Source organism: Zootoca vivipara, chromosome 7 (genome assembly GCF_963506605.1).
Source record: "Zootoca vivipara chromosome 7, rZooViv1.1, whole genome shotgun sequence".
In the NCBI taxonomy this organism is placed as follows: domain Eukaryota; kingdom Metazoa; phylum Chordata; class Lepidosauria; order Squamata; family Lacertidae; genus Zootoca; species Zootoca vivipara.
In genome coordinates this window covers 38,015,765-38,036,431 of record NC_083282.1, presented here as the reverse complement: position 1 = coordinate 38,036,431, position 20,667 = coordinate 38,015,765, and the positions used below count along the sequence as shown (strand labels likewise).

At 43.8% G+C, this 20,667-nt stretch overlaps 1 protein-coding gene across 1 annotated transcript in view; it reads left to right on the top strand.

Moving 5' to 3' along the window:
- Positions 1–3,117: 3,117 nt before the first annotated feature.
- Positions 3,118–20,667, top strand: part of PRKAA2 (protein kinase AMP-activated catalytic subunit alpha 2) — a 37,308-nt gene continuing 19,758 nt past the window's right edge. Inside the window, exons 1-6 of the mRNA XM_035121562.2 lie at positions 3,118–3,275; positions 11,589–11,730; positions 12,757–12,850; positions 16,452–16,596; positions 19,347–19,434; positions 19,997–20,221. Coding sequence (XP_034977453.1) covers positions 3,176–3,275; positions 11,589–11,730; positions 12,757–12,850; positions 16,452–16,596; positions 19,347–19,434; positions 19,997–20,221 — 794 coding nt within the window. The 5' untranslated portion in view covers positions 3,118–3,175. The remainder of the gene's footprint in view (positions 3,276–11,588; positions 11,731–12,756; positions 12,851–16,451; positions 16,597–19,346; positions 19,435–19,996; positions 20,222–20,667) is intronic.

Here is a 20,667-nt window from a genome sequence, read left to right as displayed (position 1 = left end):
GCATTGTAACAGACATCGACTTCTGTATCTGAAGAAGTGTGCATGCACACGAAAGCTCATACCTATGACAAACTTATTTGGTCTCTAAGGTGCTGCTGGAAGAAATTTTTTTATATATTTTTATATTTTTTTGTTTAGACTACGTCAGACCAACACGGCTACCTACCTGTATCGACTTCTGTTCAATTGCAACTTACGAGTTGTGGATGCTAGGTAGTTGGAAAATAAAGAAAGAAATATTAAACTCCCCCCTGATTAATAGAGGCTATTTGGTAACCAACAACATTGCATGCCTGTAGGCAAAGCTGGTTTTATAAAAAGGAAAGGCACCAACTCTTAATTCTGCTTAGCTACCTGACCTTTCCCTCTATTCATTTGTTTAAGAACTCTGTGCTCCAAGCAAGTCATCTGATATCACTACCCACAACAGTGAATTCAAGTGTTGAGTGCCCAAATAGGCAACAGAGCCAAAATAGGCAACTGAGAATGCGCAGTTGTCTTCTGCTACCTACTATCTCCTTCTTTTAAAGTGTGTAGACCAGACTGTTTAACAATATCCCAACAAGCAGAAGTCATTCTTTTTAAATTGCAAAGTCCCTATGCTTAATACTAACTTGGGAGGGCTGACATTTATTTCCAATTACACTCCCTTGTTGCTTCACTTGCTCTTGCTGCTGGCTCTCCACCCAAACCAATTACGCTTTTATTCCGTTTTTCTAAATGGCAGGATATCAACTGCTGCCTTCAGCCAAGCCTATATGTTTCCTCTACTGAAGAATGAGATTCTGAACAATTTTTGAATCTTTGGATCTAGAACTGTGAGGGGAGAGACTTAACCAGGCAAGGCCTTCTTCCACCTACCTTGCCCCACCCTCCAGTCTCTGCTTCTCAATTTGTACTGTATCATTTTATGCACTGTGACTTGCTGCTGTTCTATTGATTATAGTTTAGAAATTATTATAATTAAGAGTGGAATTCTGTTTAATTTTTATATGCTGATATTTAATACTATTCTATGCTATTCTAATGGATTGTTGAATATTACTTTATTTGATATAAGTTGCTTATTTTAAAGTTATGTTTTATTATCACATTTTTTGTATTGGATTAGATTGTTATAAGGTGTACATTCTTTGTTTCTTCAGCTTGGAAACCGCCTTGGGTATTGTGAAATAGAAAGACTATATACAAATTAAAAGTGAAATGAAAATGAAAAGTAAAATTTCGAAATGCAGCCAACAGTCACCAATGCTAAAAATTAGCAAACCTGATGAAAACAGAAAATAGATGCCTGGCACATTTAATGCCATTTCAGATTTTTATCTACTTCCGCCAGCTTGCCTTTCTCCCCTGCCAGAAGCAGTCTCACTCAACTTCCTATGGATACTTCCAAAAACACACACTTGGCAGTCACCACTCCCCTCTAGCAGCATGCCAAACATGCAGTATTTATCAAAAGGTGGTAAAACTATATATACCGGTACATACCACTGTTTTTCTATTCAAGGGTTAATGTGAGGGTCTAACAGTGCAATGCTACACATGTCTACCCAGAAATAGGTCTCATTTGAGTTCAACAGGACTTGCTTCCATTTAAGTGTGTGTAACTGGATTGCAGCCTAAAACGGTTTGCATTGCAAAGTTTCAGCTCAGGAAGATATGGAGAAAAGAAAAAGACCCAAGCATGGAGACTTGGAATGAGCTCCTCTCTGACAACTAATTGTTCAAGGAACAATGGAAGGACAGCTCTGCTTGTGTTGCCTTGCACAAGATCAAGGTGGACAGAGCTGATCAAAATGTTCCTTCTGCAATATCGGTGACCTATTGATAGACCTCCTTTCAGTAGGTAGAGCATGAGACTCTCAACCTCAGGGGTCATGGGTTCGGGTCCCACATTGTGCCAAAGATTCCTGCATGGTAGGGGGTTGGACTAGATGATCATTGTGCTTCTTTCCACTTCTATGGTTCTTTCACAAGGCGGCTTACGAAAATAGAACAATAACAGTAAAATAAGGAAGAGCCTGGACAGCTCACTTGGTTAGAGCGTGGTGCTGATAACGTAACCGCATATTCCTGCACTGCAGGGGGAACTAGATGATCCTCAGTTCTATGCTTCTACGATCCGGAAAGAACCTAAAACAGTGATGGCGAACCTATGACACGCGTGTCAGACGTGACACGCAGAGCCCTCACTGCTGGCACGCGCCCCATCGGCCCATTCACGCTGTTGTTGTTGTTGTTTTCCCCCTGTTTGTTCTCCTGCTCCTCCTACAGCTTGTCTCCACTGTTAAAACCCGGATCCTTTTGTTGTTGTTGCTGCTGGTAGCCAGAGATTGGTTTTTTAACCCGTTCTGTGCTGGGTTTTTTGGCGCTTTGGCAGACTATGTTGGTGGTGCATGTTAGTTCCAGCGAAGGTATTATTTGTCATTTATTTCCGTTCTCTTCCCCCCCCCAAAAGTGCAGCAACTTTGGGGCACCCCCCCAAAAGCAAAGCAACTTTTGCACCCCCCCCCCCCGAAAAACCTCCAAAACTTTGGTCAGCAGCTTCCCCCAACAACCTCAACAGTTCTGGGTACTTTGTGATAAATAAGGGTTTTTTTGGTTTGGTTTGGTTAAATAATTAGTTTTTGGTTTATTAAATACAGTTATATATTACAATTATACATTTTTGTTATTTAAACTATAAATATTGCAAAATTATGTGTTTATTCTCGAAGTGACACACCACCCGAGTTATGCTCGGTTTTTTTGGCACATTTTGACACACCAAGCTCAAAAGGTTGCCCATCACTGACCTAAAACCACCAGACTGTCTCTGAGCATGTGTCGAGTGCAAGGCCGTACCCACAGTCTAGTCCAGCGAAGCTTGCGGGGGGGTGGGAAGAAGCCTTCGACATGAGCCCTTTCCCCTTTCGTTGCTATTTTATAGAATAAGTTGTTCCTTCCCTGGGGCGCCTCCAGAAGCTCAGCGCCCCTCGTCCCTTACCTGGCCCCCTCCCTCTCCTTCCCTCCCTCCCTCCCCGCCCCGCTTGCTGCCGCCGCCGCCGCCGCCGCCGCGCCTCCTGCCAGCCAGCCAGCCAGCCTGCCTGCCTCCGCCTCGCCTCCCCTCCCGGCCCTGCCCTGCTGCATTGTGGTCCGGCCCGGCCGGTGGCGGCGGCGGCAGCGCCGAGCGAAGATGGCTGAGAAGCAGCCGCAGAAGCACGACGGGCGGGTGAAGATCGGCCACTACGTGCTGGGGGACACGCTGGGGGTCGGCACCTTCGGCAAAGTCAAGAGCTGAGTATGGGGCGCGGGAGGGGCGGGCTCGGAGGTGCAGCCGCTGCCGCTGCCGAGGACGGGAGGGAGAGATGGAGCGCGCGCGCGCCTCTCCAAGGCGCAGCGCGCGCGCACCCCCCCCCCAAAATATACGCACACGCGCCAGAGGCTCAGAGCAACAGCCCCCCGCTCAGTTATCCCGCCGTCTCCATCCTGCACCTTTCCTCCCCATAGCCCCCTACCCCCCGAAGCGTACACCTCCCCCACCCCGGCGCCCCCACCCCACAGTATATCCCTTTTTCTCTGAGGCAGCCGCTGGGCATAGGAGCCAACTCCCAATGAAATGTTTGAGCCCCCCCCCTCCCGTTTCAAAGTTCATGGTCATTGCCCTTCAAGTGGCATGCATGCCATGTGATCGGTTATGTGGAGCTTACCTGGGCCCCCCAATATTTTAGTCAAGTTGGCACCCCTGGCAATGCCATGATCAATTATGTCATGGAATGCACGCACACACGCACACATGTACACGTCATGTGATGAATTATGTCATGGAATGTACATGTCGTGATCAATTATGTCATGGAATCAGTTCTGTGCAGCAGGGCTTACCTGCCCCCCCCATATTTCATTCAATTTGGCACCCCTGCTTTGCATTTTCATCTGACCATTCAGCCAGGCACCCAGTCCAGCAATTCCCCCTCAGCCCCGTCCCATAAACACGTTCGCACCCTCCTTCCCACAGCCTTCAGAAACCCACAATAGGATGCTGGGGACTGATGACAGGGGCTAGGGAGTTAGGGTCTTTTTCAAAGAGTCATGAATTGTAGAGTTTGAGGTGACCATAAGGGTCAACTAGCCCAACCCCCTGAGATGCAGGAATCCTTTTGCCAACGCTGAGATTAAGCATCTCATGCTCTACCAACTGAGGTATCTGGAGGTTCTCCCAGGGTTAGGAGACAAAATGCTCCCGGCTTGAAATCGGGAGCACCTGGCAAGCATCCAGCACACATAAACCTTCCTCTTTTCTCGTTCAGTCAGCGCTGACGGTACACATGAGCTGTGTATATATGCTTTAGCAAAATAAAAGTGCCGGGGAGAGGGGTCCCTGCCCTGATGAGTTCACAGCAGGGAACGTGACACCGTGGAAAGGACAGGAGAGGATAAATAGAGGCAAAATGTGTGCAAGCCGAATGCGGTTACCCACACTGTTTGGCCTCCAGTTAATGAATCACACAATCTTTCCTCCCTTCCTTCCTGTAAGATGTGCAACGCATTGTGAGCCCTGCCTCTGGCTGCTCTGGGGTGTACACATCTTGCTCCCTCCAGCATTTGCACAAGGTGCAACAACATTGGACATCTTCAGCTCACATAACCTTGGTCTTTGGCTGCCCTGTAGTAGCCTTTTGGAATAAACTTCATGGGTATGCTGTCACCACAGAAACAGTTTCAAGAGGAATAGCTGTGTTAGGCCACAAAACTCTTGGCTAACAGTTTAATTTCGGCATCATCAGTTGAAATGGACTGTACTTCATGAAATCTTATGCTGTTATAAATCCAACAGACTTTAAGGTGCTAAAGCTGAAGTGGACTGTAGTCCACAAAAGCTTGTTTTATCACCAAAGAGGCTAATTCAGGAAGAGATGCTAAGCTATTAGAAGCTATTACTATTATTATTACTATTTATGAAGTTGTTGTTGTTGTTGTTGTGAGATATTTGTGAGATATTTTCCGGTGTTGAATGGCATAAAATGTCATTCACGAGTCTGATTCTTTGGAAATCCATGGAGAATCTTCACACCGTGAAGTATTTTTTCCAAGGTTGGCATGAAGTTAATGCAACACAATTCTGTGCATATTTATTCAAATATAAGTCCCAGGTAAATATGGTATGCACAGGATTGCAGCCATATTTGTTACATTCTTTTAAGGAGCTCAGGTGACATACATGGTTCATTCTACCCATTTTATTGTCGCAAAAAGCTTGAAGCGGAAAAGTAGTGAACTGCCCAAGGCCACCCAGTCGCTGTGTGAGGATTGAACCTGAGTTTCCTCAGTTTAAGTCCAGAACCACACTGATTTCTTAATCACACAGATCCTTCCATCTGTCATACTCTGTCCAAATCATATCCCAACCATTGCAAGGTAAAGTCCAGGCTTGTCAACTGCCACTTGCCAGGTTGCTTGTAGGGAGTAAGATTTGCTCCCAAGCAAGAAATTATTTTTATTCTTTTCCCCTTAACAGCCTGATCCTATGCATATTTTACTCAGAAATGAGTCCCGCTGAGCTCAGTGAGGCTTTGTTTTAAATAAATATGTATAGGATTGTTGTCCTCATTCATTGGTGTGCTAACAGACTACTAACGTGGGTGGGCTAGTAAAACATTTTTAGGGCTAGTAACTTTAATGGTCTTATTTGCAAGGTGGAACAAAACACTTTTTCAGTGGGTATGAAATGTTAGGGCGCAGCACACAATAGCTAGTATCTAGCTTTCTTAGGGACCATTGTAATAATTGAGCTGAACCATTTCCTATAATGTTGCTAAGGTCACCCTCTGAGTAGAGCTGTTGTTGTTTAGTCGTTTAGTCGTGTCCGACTCTTCGTGACCCCATGGACCATAGCACGCCAGGCACTCCTGTCTTGCACTGCCTCCCGTAGTTTGGTCAAACTCATGTTCGTAGCTTCGAGAACACTGTCCAACCATCTTGTCCTCTGTCGTCCCCTTCTCCTAGTGCCCTCAATCTTTCCCAACATCAGGGTCTTTTCCAAGGATTCTTCTCTTCTCATGAGGTGGCCAAAGTATTGGAGCCTCAGCTTCACGATCTGTCCTTCCAGGGAGCACTCAGGGCTGATTTCCTTAAGAATTGATAGGTTTGATCTTCTAGCAGTCCATGGGACTCTCAAGAGTCTCCTCCAGCACCATAATTCAAAAGCATCAATTCTTCGGCGATCAGCCTTCTTTATGGTCCAGCTCTCACTTCCATACATCACTACTGGGAAAACCATAGCTTTAACTATACGGACCTTCGTCGGCAAGGTGATGTCTCTGCTTTTTAAGATGCTGTCTAGGTTTGTCATTGCTTTTCTCCCAAGAAGCAGGCGTCTTTTAATTTCGTGACTGCTGTCACCATCTGCAGTGATCAAGGAGCCCAAGAAAGTAAAATCTCTCACTGCCTCCATTTCTTCCCCTTCTATTTGCCAGGAGGTGATGGGACCAGTGGCCATGATCTTGGTTTTTTTGATGTTGAGCTTCAGACCATATTTTGCGCTCTCCTCTTTCACCCTCATTAAAAGGTTCTTTAATTCCTCCTCACTTTCTGCCATCAAGGTTGTGTCATCTGCATATCTGAGGTTGTTGATATTTCTTCCGGCAATCTTAATTCCTGCTTGGGATTCATCTAGTCCAGCCTTTCGCATGATGAATTCTGCATATAAGTTAAATAAGCAGGGAGACAATATACAACCTTGTCGTACTCCTTTCCCAATTTTGAACCAATCAGTTGTTCCATATCCAGTTCTAACTGTAGCTTCTTGTCCCACATAGAGATTTCTCAGGAGACAGATGAGGTGATCAGGCACTCCCATTTCTTTAAGAACTTGCCATAGTTTGCTGTGGTCGACACAGTCAAAGGCTTTTGCATAGTCAATGAAGCAGAAGTAGACGTTTTTCTGGAACTCTCTAGCTTTCTCCATAATCCAGCGCATGTTTGCTATTTGGTCTCTGGTTCCTCTGCCCTTTCGAAATCCAGCTTGCACTTCTGGGAGTTCTCGGTCCACATACTGCCTAAGCCTGCCTTGTAGAATTTTAAGCATGACCTTGCTAGCGTGTGAAATGAGCGCAATTGTGCGGTAGTTGGAGCATTCTTTGGCACTGCCCTTCTTTGGAATTGGGACGTAGACTGATCTTCTCCAATCCTCTGGCCATTGCTGAGTTTTCCAAACTTGCTGGCATATTGGGTGTAGCACCTTAACAGCATCATCTTTTAAAATTTTAAATAGTTCAGCTGGAATATCATCACTTCCACTGGCTTTGTTATTAGCAGTGCTTTCTAAGCTGAGTAGAGCTACTCAGAGGGAAATACCGTCTTTCAGCATTCCTGCCTTATATACCATTTAATGTACGCGCACGCACACACAGTAATGTGTTAAATAGTGTAGCATAGGGAGTTGTTGTTCCTCTGCTTTGTGGTTATATTAGGAACCTGAGTTACCGCACTATACAACAAATAATACTGTCTCTCTTGCCTGCATCTCTTAAGACATTCAAGTAGGCTTAACAAGTCCCAAGGGAGCGAAACAATAATATCTCTGTATCACTTCCTTGCTGTAAGCAAATGATGGCTTACAAAGCAGACTTGTTTATTATTAATTATTAATGTATCAGCACTAAGAAAACCACAGACAGACACATGTAGGTGTTTTTTTTTATTGATAACAAAGGAAAGATGGGCTACTCAGTTGCAGCTTAATATTTTGGTTTGTTTGCTTTTCTGGTTTGGAGTTTAGCAAATGTTCTGTGTGAACTACAGCAGGGTGTAGATCATCCTAAGGTTGTCACCAAAGCATACAACTGGGACTTTGTCCCATTGGAACATATTTACATTGTTGATCTGGGAGATGCCACATAACCATTTATTTATTACATTTATATACTGCCTTTTATCTTCCAAGGATCTTAAGGTGGTGTACGTGGTTCCCTCTCGTTCATTTCATCCTCACAGCAACCCTGTGAGGTAGGTTAGACCATGGAATGGTGACTGTCCCAGGGACTGTCCCAGTGAGCTTCATGGCCGAGTGGGGATTCGAACCCTGCTCTCCCGGGTTGTAGCCCAATACTCTAACCATTACGCCACACTGGCATAAGATGATACGATAGGACTTCCTTCTGAGAGAAATAGCAGACAGAAAATTCCATTGAACAGGGCAATTTCAAGGATGTTTCATACCCGCTGGGTGATACTCGGCTTTAGTTATAAGAGTAGTCCCGCTGAAATCCAATTGGCTTAAGTAATTTGCTTGCTGATTTCAATAGGTCTACTTTGAGTATGACTAACATTGGCTATCGCCCATTCGCTCAATGATCAGCAGCATTGCTATCATGTGCTTAGTCTCTTCCCCACTTAGTTATTCCCTAAATTACCAAGGGATGATTAGGCCCTCACTCTGCCGCCCCCCCCCCCCCCATGTATAAAAACACAAGCCGTAGCTGCATCCACAGATCCTCAAAAGAACCTGTAATGTGTGTGAGTTCAGCTGCAGGAGCAAGCTGTGAACTCAGTGAGTGCTGTTCCCACTACTTCTAAGGCCCAGATTATTCCATGCATGTATATACAGCTGTCATCTTTGTTGTTTCATCTCCTAGAGCAAAATATTAGCAGTACAGTTGTCAGGAAACATGTCGTGCTATACTCCTGCACAATACAAACGTAGCATTCAGGAAGTAGCAGGTAAAGATTAGGAGGCAATGTGTTATTGCCTCCTAATGTATGCAGAACAAGCTGCTGCTAGAGGTATAGGAATAATCAGACTAGGATAATTACTAGACTAATTTGTGGCCCATATTTTTTTGGCTCTGGCACTGCAATAGGGTGCTGGAACAAAAGTTACTAAACATGGGTTTGCTAGGATCCTGGGAGCATGGTTACAACCTGGAATATGAAGGGCTGACCAAATGCTAAAGCTGACATGGTCCTGCATGAAAAATCTTATTTGGGCACCTGCATCATATTGCAGCAGTAGTAAGAAAAGATCCCCCCCTCTTTTATGCAGTTGCATAAAGCACAAAAGCCAAATCCTTGGTCACCCAAGGCATGAAAAGCTATATGATGTGCACCCATTTTGTTGAAGCAAATACCTGCAAGTTTGCACAGAAACACATCGAAGGACTTGGTTTCACTCTGTGTTTGGCTGTTTATGAAATAGCATAGTGGCTGCAGCAGGCAATCAAGGGATATGGAGAAGGGTGAATTTCCATAACAGGAAAAGGAATGATCATTCTTATTTAGCCCTCCTGTCGTTTCACAGCAATCGGTTGGGAACATTTCCTAGGGTGCGTTATGTTTGCTAGAGAAAGGTCGAGATAGAGGCATAGATTTTCACTAGAGGCGCCCATTGTCGAGTGGGATTCAACCATATACGGGCATATTCATGTTGCACAGTTATGGTTGATTTGATTTAGAGCTTTTGTGAAACAAACCCTCGTCCCCAAATATCAGACTTCTTGCAAAAAGGAACGTGATGGGGAAGTGCTCTAGAAAAGGTGGATAATGCTACCTTCATGTACCGTTGTCTAGCCTCCCTGCAAACAAATCAGAATAAATGCTCACTGCCCCATAAGTCATATAGCTAGAGGGGAAACCCTTTTTCAGTGGTACCCCAGCTATGGAATGCTCTCTGCAGAGAGGCTTGCAGTCTTTTTGGTGACAGGTGAAAAAAATGTAACCTCTTGACTTTTAAATCTAAAACCTGATTCATTTATTTCTTGTTGCTGAAACCTTTTTGTTAATCCGCGCTTTGTATTTTACTTCATTATTAGGGCAGGATAAAAATATGGTTGATCTGTAAAATAAAGAAACACACTTGTGCGATGCAGCGCACAGCATCCTGTTAACATTTCCTAGCCTAGCCGAGTACATAAAAAGGAAACAAGCCCAAGTGTTTTTATTTGGAAGTGTGGCAAAGCACTTTATTTTTAGAACGCTCGTATTGAGGAAAGAATTTCAGACGGCTCTTATCTCTGCTAATAATAGTGACTTGCTCACCCTATACACTCAGCTACTGCATTTACCGCTCTGCTCCGTTCTTTAGTCGGGGCCACAACCACTATCACAGATAGTCTCTTGCCTAGTTTTATCGTTCCATGACTTTTAAATTGGAATGCTAAGCTGTGTGAGAGTTCAGTGAATTGTATCCTAAATGTCATTTCATTGTTTGCTGTAACAAGCGTAATGGCTTTTACTAGAACCTTGCAGCTTGGGTTGTGCTGTAAAACTCCGTTTGTTTGTTTTTCATTTCCAGGGGGGGTGGCAACGTTCGTCCCTTGCAACATGACACACACTTTTCTGAGTTACAGATATGTTTGCAGGGAGGGCTGTAAACAGTAAGGTCAGAGGAAATGAAATGCAAAAAAACACAGACAGTGATAATTACGTAATTAGCAGCGGTAATTCATAAAATGTTAATTCGGACATGGCTGGCATTTGTAAGTCAATTAACACATACTTTACTAAAATAAATAAATCCTTTGTCTTAATTCAGTCCATAAATAATAGCACTGAACCTTTGATGCATTGTAATCCAACTCGAGTTACAGGTAGGTAGCCGTGTTGGTCTGCCGTCGAAACAAAATAAAAATAAAATAGAAAAATTCCTTCCAGTTGCACCTTAAAGGTAAAGGTAAAGGGACCCCTGACCATTAGGTCCAGTTGCGGATGACTCTGGGTTGCGGTGCTCATCTCGCTTTACTGGCTGAGGGGGCTGGTGTACAGCTTCCGGGTCATGTGGCCAGCATGACTAAGCTGCTTCTGGTGAACCAGAGCAGTGCACGGAAACGCCATTTACCTTCCCGCCAGAGCGGTACCTATTTATTTACTTGCACTTCATGCTTTCAAACTGCTAGGTTAGCAGGAGCAGGGTCCGAGCAACGGGAGCTCACCCCGTCGCGGGGATTCAAATTGCCAACCTTCTGATCGGCAAGCCCTAGGCTCTGTGGTTTAACCCACAGCACCACCTGCGTCCCTGTAGCGCCTTAGAGACCAACTAAGTTTGTCATTGGTATGAGCTTTCGTGTGCATGCAGGTATCTGACGAAGTGTGCATGCACACGAAAGCTCTTACCAGTGACAAACCTAGTTGGTCTCTAAGCTACTACTGGAAGGAATTATTCTATTTTATTTTAATTTTGTAATCCAACTGTTTCAAGTTACCCTTAAAGTTCCTCTGCTCCAAGATGGCCATTCTAATGTCACAGACACATATTCTGTGAGGTTGAAATATTGCCGTTTCTGATCTCAAATTTGTGTCTTTTGAGAAGAGAGAGAGAAAGTGGCTTTCAACTGCAGTGGGAACATATTTGCTCACTGGAGTAAACAATTTGCCCTTGTTGGCAAAATAATAATAATAAAAATAATAATTAATAATAAAAATCACTGGCAGCTAACAACCCTCTTCACAGCCTACAAAGAGGATGATGAAATTGGGTGGGGAGAACATTTCACCTTAGACTTATATTATTACCTTTTGCTATTTTTGTTTCATGACAGTCTGTCGTTTCGTTATTATCTAGTATACATTATACGTACTTCAATAAACATGAAACTTTTCTTTCTTTCTATTAGTTGGAGAACACCAGCTCACACGGCACAAAGTAGCGGTCAAAATTTTAAATAGGCAAAAAATTCGCAGTTTGGATGTGGTTGGGAAGATCAAACGAGAAATCCAAAATCTGAAGCTTTTCCGACACCCCCATATTATCAAATTGTAAGTATTGCTGTCACTACTCCCATTGTTGTGTGTTGCATGAAATGGGGATACTGCCCTCAGGGACCCTGTGTGCTCCTGTTATTTTACTGTGTGTTGAATTAATATTTTCAATAGTAACCTGCAATGCAATTCCAGACACATTTATTCTGGAGTAAATTCCACTGAACTCCACTGAGTTTACTTCCTAGTATACTTAGAACTGCAGCCTTTGCTTTGCTGAACCACAATAAGCAGGATCTCTTTTGGGATTCTGTTAATTTATGGCTCCCAGATTAGAGTAGAGGGAAAGTTATAAAATATTGTTGTAAAACGTTCATCTCGTCATCTGGGAGCTTGTGATAGTAACATACAATGGCTGGATTATACTCCGTGCTCACTGAGGAACAGAAATAAAACTTGGACTAGCCAATGGATTTGAAGTAAATTCCTGGATTTTATGGAAGGGTTTGATGCGCAGTTGAGCAATTTCTTTGGCAAAGCAACTGATTCTGCTTGTTAGATGTGCATCTCACTCTCTGGGGTATCGTGAATTTAAAGCTGGAGCAGCCCTTGGTTCTGTGCAAAAATGAATTTCCGAAAAGTAAAATATTTTGACTATTATACTTGGACTTCCCTTTCATCTTGCCACTGGGATTCAGTTTTACCATATTACTCGAGTCTGACTATTATCTCCCATCATTTCAAACATTCTTGAGTATCTGTAGCTACAATGGAAATTTGAAAAGAGGGTTAGTCATAAATGAGTTATAATTATTGTGCAAAGATTCCAAGAGATTCAATAAGCTTACGGAAGAAGAAAGGTAAATCCGTCAGAGCCCAGAAAGAGCTTATATCTGTTTTTATCATAAAAAATATAATAAATTTCACCATCAGAAGTGGAAAACAGTTATGTGTGAGGTGAAATCCAGTGCTAATTTTAAGGAAAATGTTAGTTTAGTAAGATTTATTAAGCACTAGCTCTTGTCTCACTATTGAAGAAGATGCTGATAAAAACAACATAATTTTTGTGTGTATTTTTATTAGGTACCAGGTCATCAGCACACCAACAGATTTTTTCATGGTAATGGAATATGTGTCTGGTGGGGAATTGTTTGATTACATCTGTAAACATGGACATGTAAGTGACTTTTTCCATTAAGGATAAATGTGTGGGTGGGAGGGAAGTGAATTCTACCGATCTATAATATCTTTGCTGAATGAGGGTTCTTTTTAAGGTTATTAAGGCCCAAAATAGACCTGGCTTCATCACAGCCCCACCTGGAATAACTTGCAACTGGCCTGATGGCACTCCAGTGCCCTGCACAGTCTTACAGTGCAAACATTTTGCCGATCCACCTTGCCTTGAATTACATATCATTTGAATAAGCATGTAAGAAGCAAGGCAATAACCAGTAGCAGCTTCCCTGGCTCTCTATACTCGAATGCCTTCTGGCAAATAAAAGCAGTTTGGTGATAGTGATCCAGTACTAAATATGTTCATCTGTGCTTGTAATGGTGGTGCAATTTTGTGTGTGACATTGCACTGGTAGAACAGTCATTTCTGACAATGCTGAGCATTTATTTGCTGTTGGCAGTATAATTTAGTGATAACTATCGGTTTGCTATATAATTGGCCAGAAAAGACAATGAGCCACAGAATTTCTTAGAGTGTAGGTGATAGTTCAAGCCCAGAAGCAAGACAGAAGTGCTTGCCTCTGTAAATTTACATTGTACAGCCAAGCAGCACAATTCATGGTTGAACAGCGTTTTATTTTTGTTGCCCAGATTTTCCCTGAAATAGAAATTATTAAATGCTTTTTAAAATGTAGACTCTAAATTCAGTGCAAAAGCAGTAATAATAAACAGCACTCCTGTACACATGTACATAAGTCTATTTTAGCTCAGCAGGACTTAGTTCTGAATAGACATGCTTAGGATTGTGCTCTTTCCATAGCTCCAATTCACAGGTTAGAGAGGATCTCATATCTATTTTTTCTTTAATCCTTCGGAAGCTATTAGCAGAATTGAAATGTTCCCTGCTGCGTGCTATGTGATTGTCACCTCACCACTTGGACTGCATAAAATTCAGTATTTGAATTTTTGTACCATGTAGTCATAATATTTCCTAATTTGATCCCTTGTTCATAATTTATTGAGAGGATATTATAATCTGCTATATAATTATAGAAATATGTAAAATGTTAAGTATGTACTATCATTGCCATTGTTTTACCACTATGATTAACTGGTGAGGAGCATCCATTAATGGCCTGAATTCAGTTTAAAAATAGAGTTTCTATTAACAGACCTAGTCAACTCAGGCTGTTTCACAACAACTGCTAGGATCTCGCAGACTGAGTCTGCAGCTAGGGGTGCCATTTTTGAATGCTGTCTCAGGGTGGGGTGGAGGGGTGGGACTTTCCTGCAAGTATAAAAACTAGGACATCAGGAAGAGTCTAGCCTGGAATAGTCCTTGTTGTCCTTGGGTTTTTTCCCCTTACGGGGTGTATCAGTAGGTGCCGGATTTACAAATAAGCTAAACAAGCTATAGCTTAGGGCCCCACTCTCTTGGGCCCCCCAAAAAAATTAAAGGAAAAAACAACAATTGGATGTACATTTCCAAAATATAAGATAAAAAACAAATAAAATAAAACCTACATACAGCAACAGTGTTTTGTGTTGTGTAGGCTCCTATGATGTAAGTCATTGGTCCTGCCTGCTCCCTAAAATATCACTGGTTTGCTCATTTCTTTATATAGGGTGCCTACATTCTGCGTGGACTGGTTGCATGGCAACATGTGCAAATGGCTTTAGATACCTATTTGTTGTTGTTTAGTTGTTTAGTCCTGTCCGACTCTTCGTGACCCCATGGACCAGAGCACGCCAGGCACTCCTGTCTTCCACTGCCTCCCGCAGTTTGGTCAAACTCATGTTCGTAGCTTCAAGAACACTGTCCAACCACCTCGTCCTCTGTCGTCCCCTTCTCCTAGTGCCCTCAATCTTTCCCAACATCAGGGTCTTTTCCAAGGATTCTTCTCTTCTCATGAGGTGGCCAAAGTATTGGAGCCTCAGCTTCACGATCTGTCCTTCCAGGGAGCACTCAGGGCTGATTTCCTTAAGAATGGATAGGTTTGAGCTTCTTGCAGTCCATGGGACTCTCAAGAGTCTCCTCCAGCACCCTAATTCAAAAGCATCAATTCTTCGGCGATCAGCCTTCTTTATGGTCCAGCTCTCACTTCCATACATCACTACTGGGAAAACCATAGCTTTAACTATACGGACCTTTGTAGGCAAGGTGACGTCTCTGCTTTTTAAGATGCTGTCTAGGTTTGTCATTGTTTTTCTCCCAAGAAGGAAGTGATCCTTCATGGATCACTGCCTTGTCGTGGCGAAGGGGCTTGAATAACTCAGAGAAGCTATCAGCTATGCCGTGCAGGGCCACCCAAGATGGATAGGTCATAGTGGAGAGTTTTGACTAAACGTGATCCACCTGGAGCAGGAACTGCCAAGCCACTCCAGTATCCCTTCCAAGATACCTATTGGCTTCATAAATTACCATAGCATATATTCAACACAAAAAACAGCGACAATTTGTTGTTGACAAAGGACAGCTGGACATATAAAGGGCCCCATTACCTTCAGTAGCTTAGGGCCTCATCAAACCTAAATCCAGCCCTGGTAGGTGCCATGAAAAAAAATACGATCTCCCTCTCTTTGTCTGAAATGGTATAGCTCATTCTACTCTCTTTCCCTTAAGATATGCACAAACCGTAGTTTGAATAAACCATAGTTTCTCAAGTTCAGGCATGACAGGAAACTGTAGTTAGTTGGTGCTCTCCTCATATGCATGAGGGATAGGGGCAGGGGACCATGAGGCTCATTTCAACAACACTAGTACATTATGGAGCTGTGGAACTAGGTGAATATGTGACCCCACTCTGGCACATTCCTATTTCATTCTACTGTAGATCCATCCCCAATAGCATGGGGGTGGGGAGTGGATCTTAAACTGTGCTGGTTTTAGGTTTAAGGTTCTGGCCTGGGCAAGTTTCCTCCACACTTTGCTACTGTTGCTGACTTGCCAGTAAAAGAGCCAGCAAGCAGGTGGCAGCGCCTGCTGATCCTAATTATTACTGCCACCATCACTTATTTCCTCATCCCCCTCCAGTCCAAATGAAAAGTAAACAAGCTGGTTGCAGCAGTGGAGAGGAGCAACAACAGGGCCAGGGGGTCAGGTATTGGGCTTTGGCTGATGCCCAAGTATGGCCACCTTTAGAGGTCAGTCCTGATTTCAAAAGTGCGAGATGAGGAGGCAGGGCCTTCTACTTTGCTGTCTCAGGCACCCATGTTTGATTTTTCCAAATTGGGTGCAAAAGTAACAAGGGCAATCTAGTTTCTTCACTTTGCAGAGGCCTTTGGAAAATTACGGCCATGTGTTGCAGTCTGTAGCAGAGAATTTTTTCAGAGTAATGAGCTGAACAATTGATTGGTCAAAGTAGCACAGTTTTAAAGCTTAAAGGCCTTTAATTATTTGACGCACTTAATTATAAGAGAATAGTGCAATGGAATGTCTCCTTGGGATGGCTCGCCTGTTTACTTGTTTGTTGAGTGTTGCTTACTGTAATTCTGTCTCTTGTGGCCCATTAAGGAGGCACATTTTGCCTCGCTGAGTATCCTTTCAGGGCAAAAAAAAAAAAAAAAGCATTCAGCCTTGTTTCCCTTCCTGTGCATTTTTCTAGGTTGAAGAGGCCGAAGCCAGGCGTCTTTTCCAGCAAATTCTGTCAGCTGTAGATTACTGTCATCGGCATATGGTAGTTCACAGAGACCTGAAACCAGAGAATGTGCTGCTGGATGCAAACATGAATGCCAAGATTGCTGATTTTGGTATGTGACCCCAGCAGCATTCCAGAAATGTGACCAGCTCTATGCCAATTGCTGAACTGTTTCAGGGCTAACATCCTTCAAAGAACCCAGCATCAATTTTCATCACTATTAGCAGTTTCTTTGCTACTGTGAAAAACTTCCCAAGTTGAAAACATTAGTCTTGTCTTCACCGAGTATTAAACCTGAACGTGGAAGCTTGCATAACTGGATGCTTCTTCAAATTATTTTTAAAAAATTCTGGCACATAAAATGTTGATTTCAGGGAGAAGGGTCCTAGCCTTGCCATTTCCCTGACATCTAGTTTTCTACATCTATTTCTTTATCTTATATGGTGGAACACTCAGCCATATGAACCTTCTCCTGCAGACTGAAACAATACAATTCATACATTCACTGTATGAACTCTAGGGAAGGCAGGGCTCTAGGGAAGGCAGGACTTTCTTGTTATGGCGTTGTCAGTGTGGATATAGATATATAATAAAAATCATTTACTGTACAAAATTATTTTGGATCTTTGCCACTTTCAGTATTTAATACAGTTCCATATGGCTTCTTATACTATCAGGTTTCATTTTTTTTTTGTCCCATTGACCATAATCCTGCCCCTTAAAGCAAGTAGGACAGGACTGATTGCATAGTACTGATATTCAGCTTCAGGTTGGCCATATAGGTCAGAAACATGAGGTCCTTCTCTCTTCCCCTTGGGGCATACAGAAGCATTCCCTCTCTAGGCCTCCGTTGCACAGAGTTTACTCCAGCTCCTGAGTAACCTAGATCAGGGGTGTCAAACTCAAATTCATCGGGGGCCACATCAGCAGTTTGGTCACCCTCAAAGGGCCGGTTGTATCTGTAGGACTATGTGTCCACTCTTTATTATCATAAATTATTGTCACTGCATTCAATTATTACTGTTTTTTGTAATAATGTAAGTAATAACTAGATCTGAAAGCAGAAACATAGTCAGAATAATGGCAAGTAGATATTCAAATGTACAATTATTGTACAATTTATTGAAAAATGATTTTTGGTAACTGCACTGGGTGGTGGAGGCTCGCTAGGGTTTCATGCAGGACCTTTGCAGAGCTACTAGTACTGTACCTGGAGATGCTGGGGTCCTTCTGCATGCAGGACAGATGTTCTGCCAGTGAGCCACCACCCTTCACCAAAGAGACTGGCTGAGGTTGACTCACTGGAGCTGCTCTCCTGGTTCCAGGGTTTAAGGGCCAGAAGTATAAAGCAGCATCCTATGTTTCTGAGGAGAGGGAGGGGAGGGAGGGAGGGAGGGAGGAAGGAAGGAAGGAAGAAAGAAAGAAAAGAGGGAGTGGGAGGGAGAGAGGAAGGAAGGAAAGAGGGGAGAGAAAGTAGAGTAGGAAATAAGGAAGGGAATAAAGAAGGAAATAAAAAGAAAGAGGGAGAGAAGACGGAAAGGGAGAAAGAAGGAAGGAAGTAGAGGGAAAGAAAGAATAAGAATGAGGGAGAGGAAGAAAGATGGGAAGGACGTAAGGAAGAAAGGAAGGAAGGAAGGAAGGAAGAAAAGAGGGAGCAGGAGGGAGAGAGGAAGGAAAGAGGTGAGAGAAAGAAGAGTAGGAAAGAAGGAATAAAGAAGGAAAGAAAAAGAAAGAGGGAGAGAAGACAGAGATAAAGAAGGAAGGAAGGAGAGGGAAAGAAAGAATAAGAACGAGAGAGAGGAAGAAAGAAAGGGAAGGGGGGGTCGCCGCCTTGATTCAGTGCCAGAAAAGAGCGCGAAGGGACCCAGGGGCAAAAAGCATTTCCCGTGCAGCGTGAGGCAGCGGGTGTCCGTTTTAGGAGAAGTGCGTAAAGCCTCAGAGTTGCACGTTCGTGAGGCTGAGCCGCTGCTGAGCTCACGTTCATGAGGCTGAGCCGTGGCAGGAGGAGGTGAGGCAAGAGGAGGAGGAGGAGGAGGAGGCTTACCGGGTCGGTGCCCGGCAGCGCCGTGCGGAGAATCCCGAGCCTCTGGGACGCAGCAGTGCTCTGTAGCACTTTGAATCCTCCTCCTCCTCCACACGGCGCTGCTGGGTGCTTTGTCTGTGCTTTAGCAGCAGCAGCAGCAGCTGTTTCCAGACGCCGAGCCACGGCAGGAGGAGGAGGATTCAAAGTGCTACAGAGCACTGCTGCGTCGCAGAGGCTCGGGACTCTCTGTGCGGCGCTGCCGGGTGCTGACCCGGCAAGCTGCCTCCTCCTTCTCCTGCTGTGGCTCGGGGCGCTCCACGCAGCGCTGCTCTGGCCGCCTTTATATCCCCCCCGGCCCCAGCTGTTTGCCGGCGCTTTGTCGGCGCGGCGCTTCAGCAGCAAGGTCCTGCTGCTGGGTCCCGCTGGCTGGGGTGCTCGGCGGGCCACATGACGAGGTCTGGCGGGCCGGATTTGGCCCGCGGGCCTTGTGTTTGACACCTGTGACCTAGATGAAGGAGCCTGTGGAAAGATGGTGCACTGAATTCTCTCCAGGGGAAATGCTTAGAATAAGCTTTGAGAATCTAGCATTCAGTTTGAAGTAGATCTTTACAAAGACCTTTCTACCTGTAAGAAATTGTTTCTTAAGGAAATAATGCAACACAATTCCAAGAGCCTTTTTTAAAACTTTAATCCGTATCTTTCCCTTCTGCCTCCCTTGCTATTTCACACACACACCCTTCCCTCTCTTCTAGCAGTGGTAATTGATGCCTTCTGCCTTCTGGGTCTGTCAACAAATGAGTCTCTCTCTCACTTTCTTTCTCCCCTCCACAACCTTTTAGGACTGTCCAACATGATGTCAGATGGCGAATTCCTGCGAACCAGCTGTGGCTCACCCAACTATGCAGCACCAGAAGTCATCTCTGGAAGGTAGAACATTAAAGACCAATGGATACCCTTTTGATCAGAGGCATGTTTTTGAAATGGGATTCATTCATATAGCTGAGTAGTTCGTGGTCATTTATATGTGCTTAGGTAATGTCTGTATGGCAGCGTTCTGTCCTTCTGGTTGCACAGTTTGTCTTTAAGCAAGAAACAATAGCACCAAAAGGATTTAAAGTAGATACCAGGAATTGACCACCGAGGGCTGGACATGTTATTTCTGTTTACTGCACCAAGGCAAGTCCAAAGAGAGTGGACACTTTCTAAGCAGCACTCGAGAGAAATGTTCAGGATTTTTGGAGAATGTAGGGGAGAGCAATCAAAGAGAAGAGGCTTGAACAGTTCTGGAATGATGAACAGGCTATGAACAAAGTTCAGGGAGGATGTTATTGTAATCAGATGCTCTTCCTGTTGTGTTTGATTCAAGGTGACTGTTTAGCATTGCTTCCTTTCCCCCCCTCTCCCAGCTACTTAGGGTGTGCTTTGGATCTTCAGGCAAGATACTGCAATGTCTTAAGGAACTGGTTAATGACACCTTCCTTTTGTTCAGATTGTATGCTGGCCCAGAGGTTGATATCTGGAGCTGTGGTGTTATTCTCTATGCCCTCCTCTGTGGGACTCTTCCTTTTGACGATGAGCATGTCCCAACCCTCTTTAAAAAAATCCGTGGAGGTGTCTTCTACATTCCCGAATACCTCAACCGTTCAGTTGCCACCCTCCTTATGCATATGCTGCAGGTGGATCCACTCAAACGAGCAACCATCAAGGACATCCGGTAAGGTCTGGTGCCAAAATTATAACTTGTCCCTTAGTGATATTTTTTGGAGATAGAGAAGATGATCGGAGACAATCTGCCAATATGTCCTTTAGAAATAAAAAAAGGAAATTGGCTGGACAGGGAACAGAGCTGACAGGCTGGAAAAGATCTAATCAGCTTACATTATTCCCAAGTTCTCTTCATTGGGACATTCTTTACAGTATTTCATAAGGAGTGATTGGGAGAAACCAAGGTGAAACATCACCAAACCTCAGTTGTTGAAATAGCAAGAGATATGCATAACATTTGAATAATCAGAAGTGTCACAAGGATGGCCAAAATCCCTAAACTAAGTAGTATGTCAAAATCTTTATATGGTCCAAAATTGTAAGTTTTCTTCTTTTTCCTCCACAGTTCCTCCACATAACCCACCATAGCATTGCCCTATGTTTCTTTCACCTCCA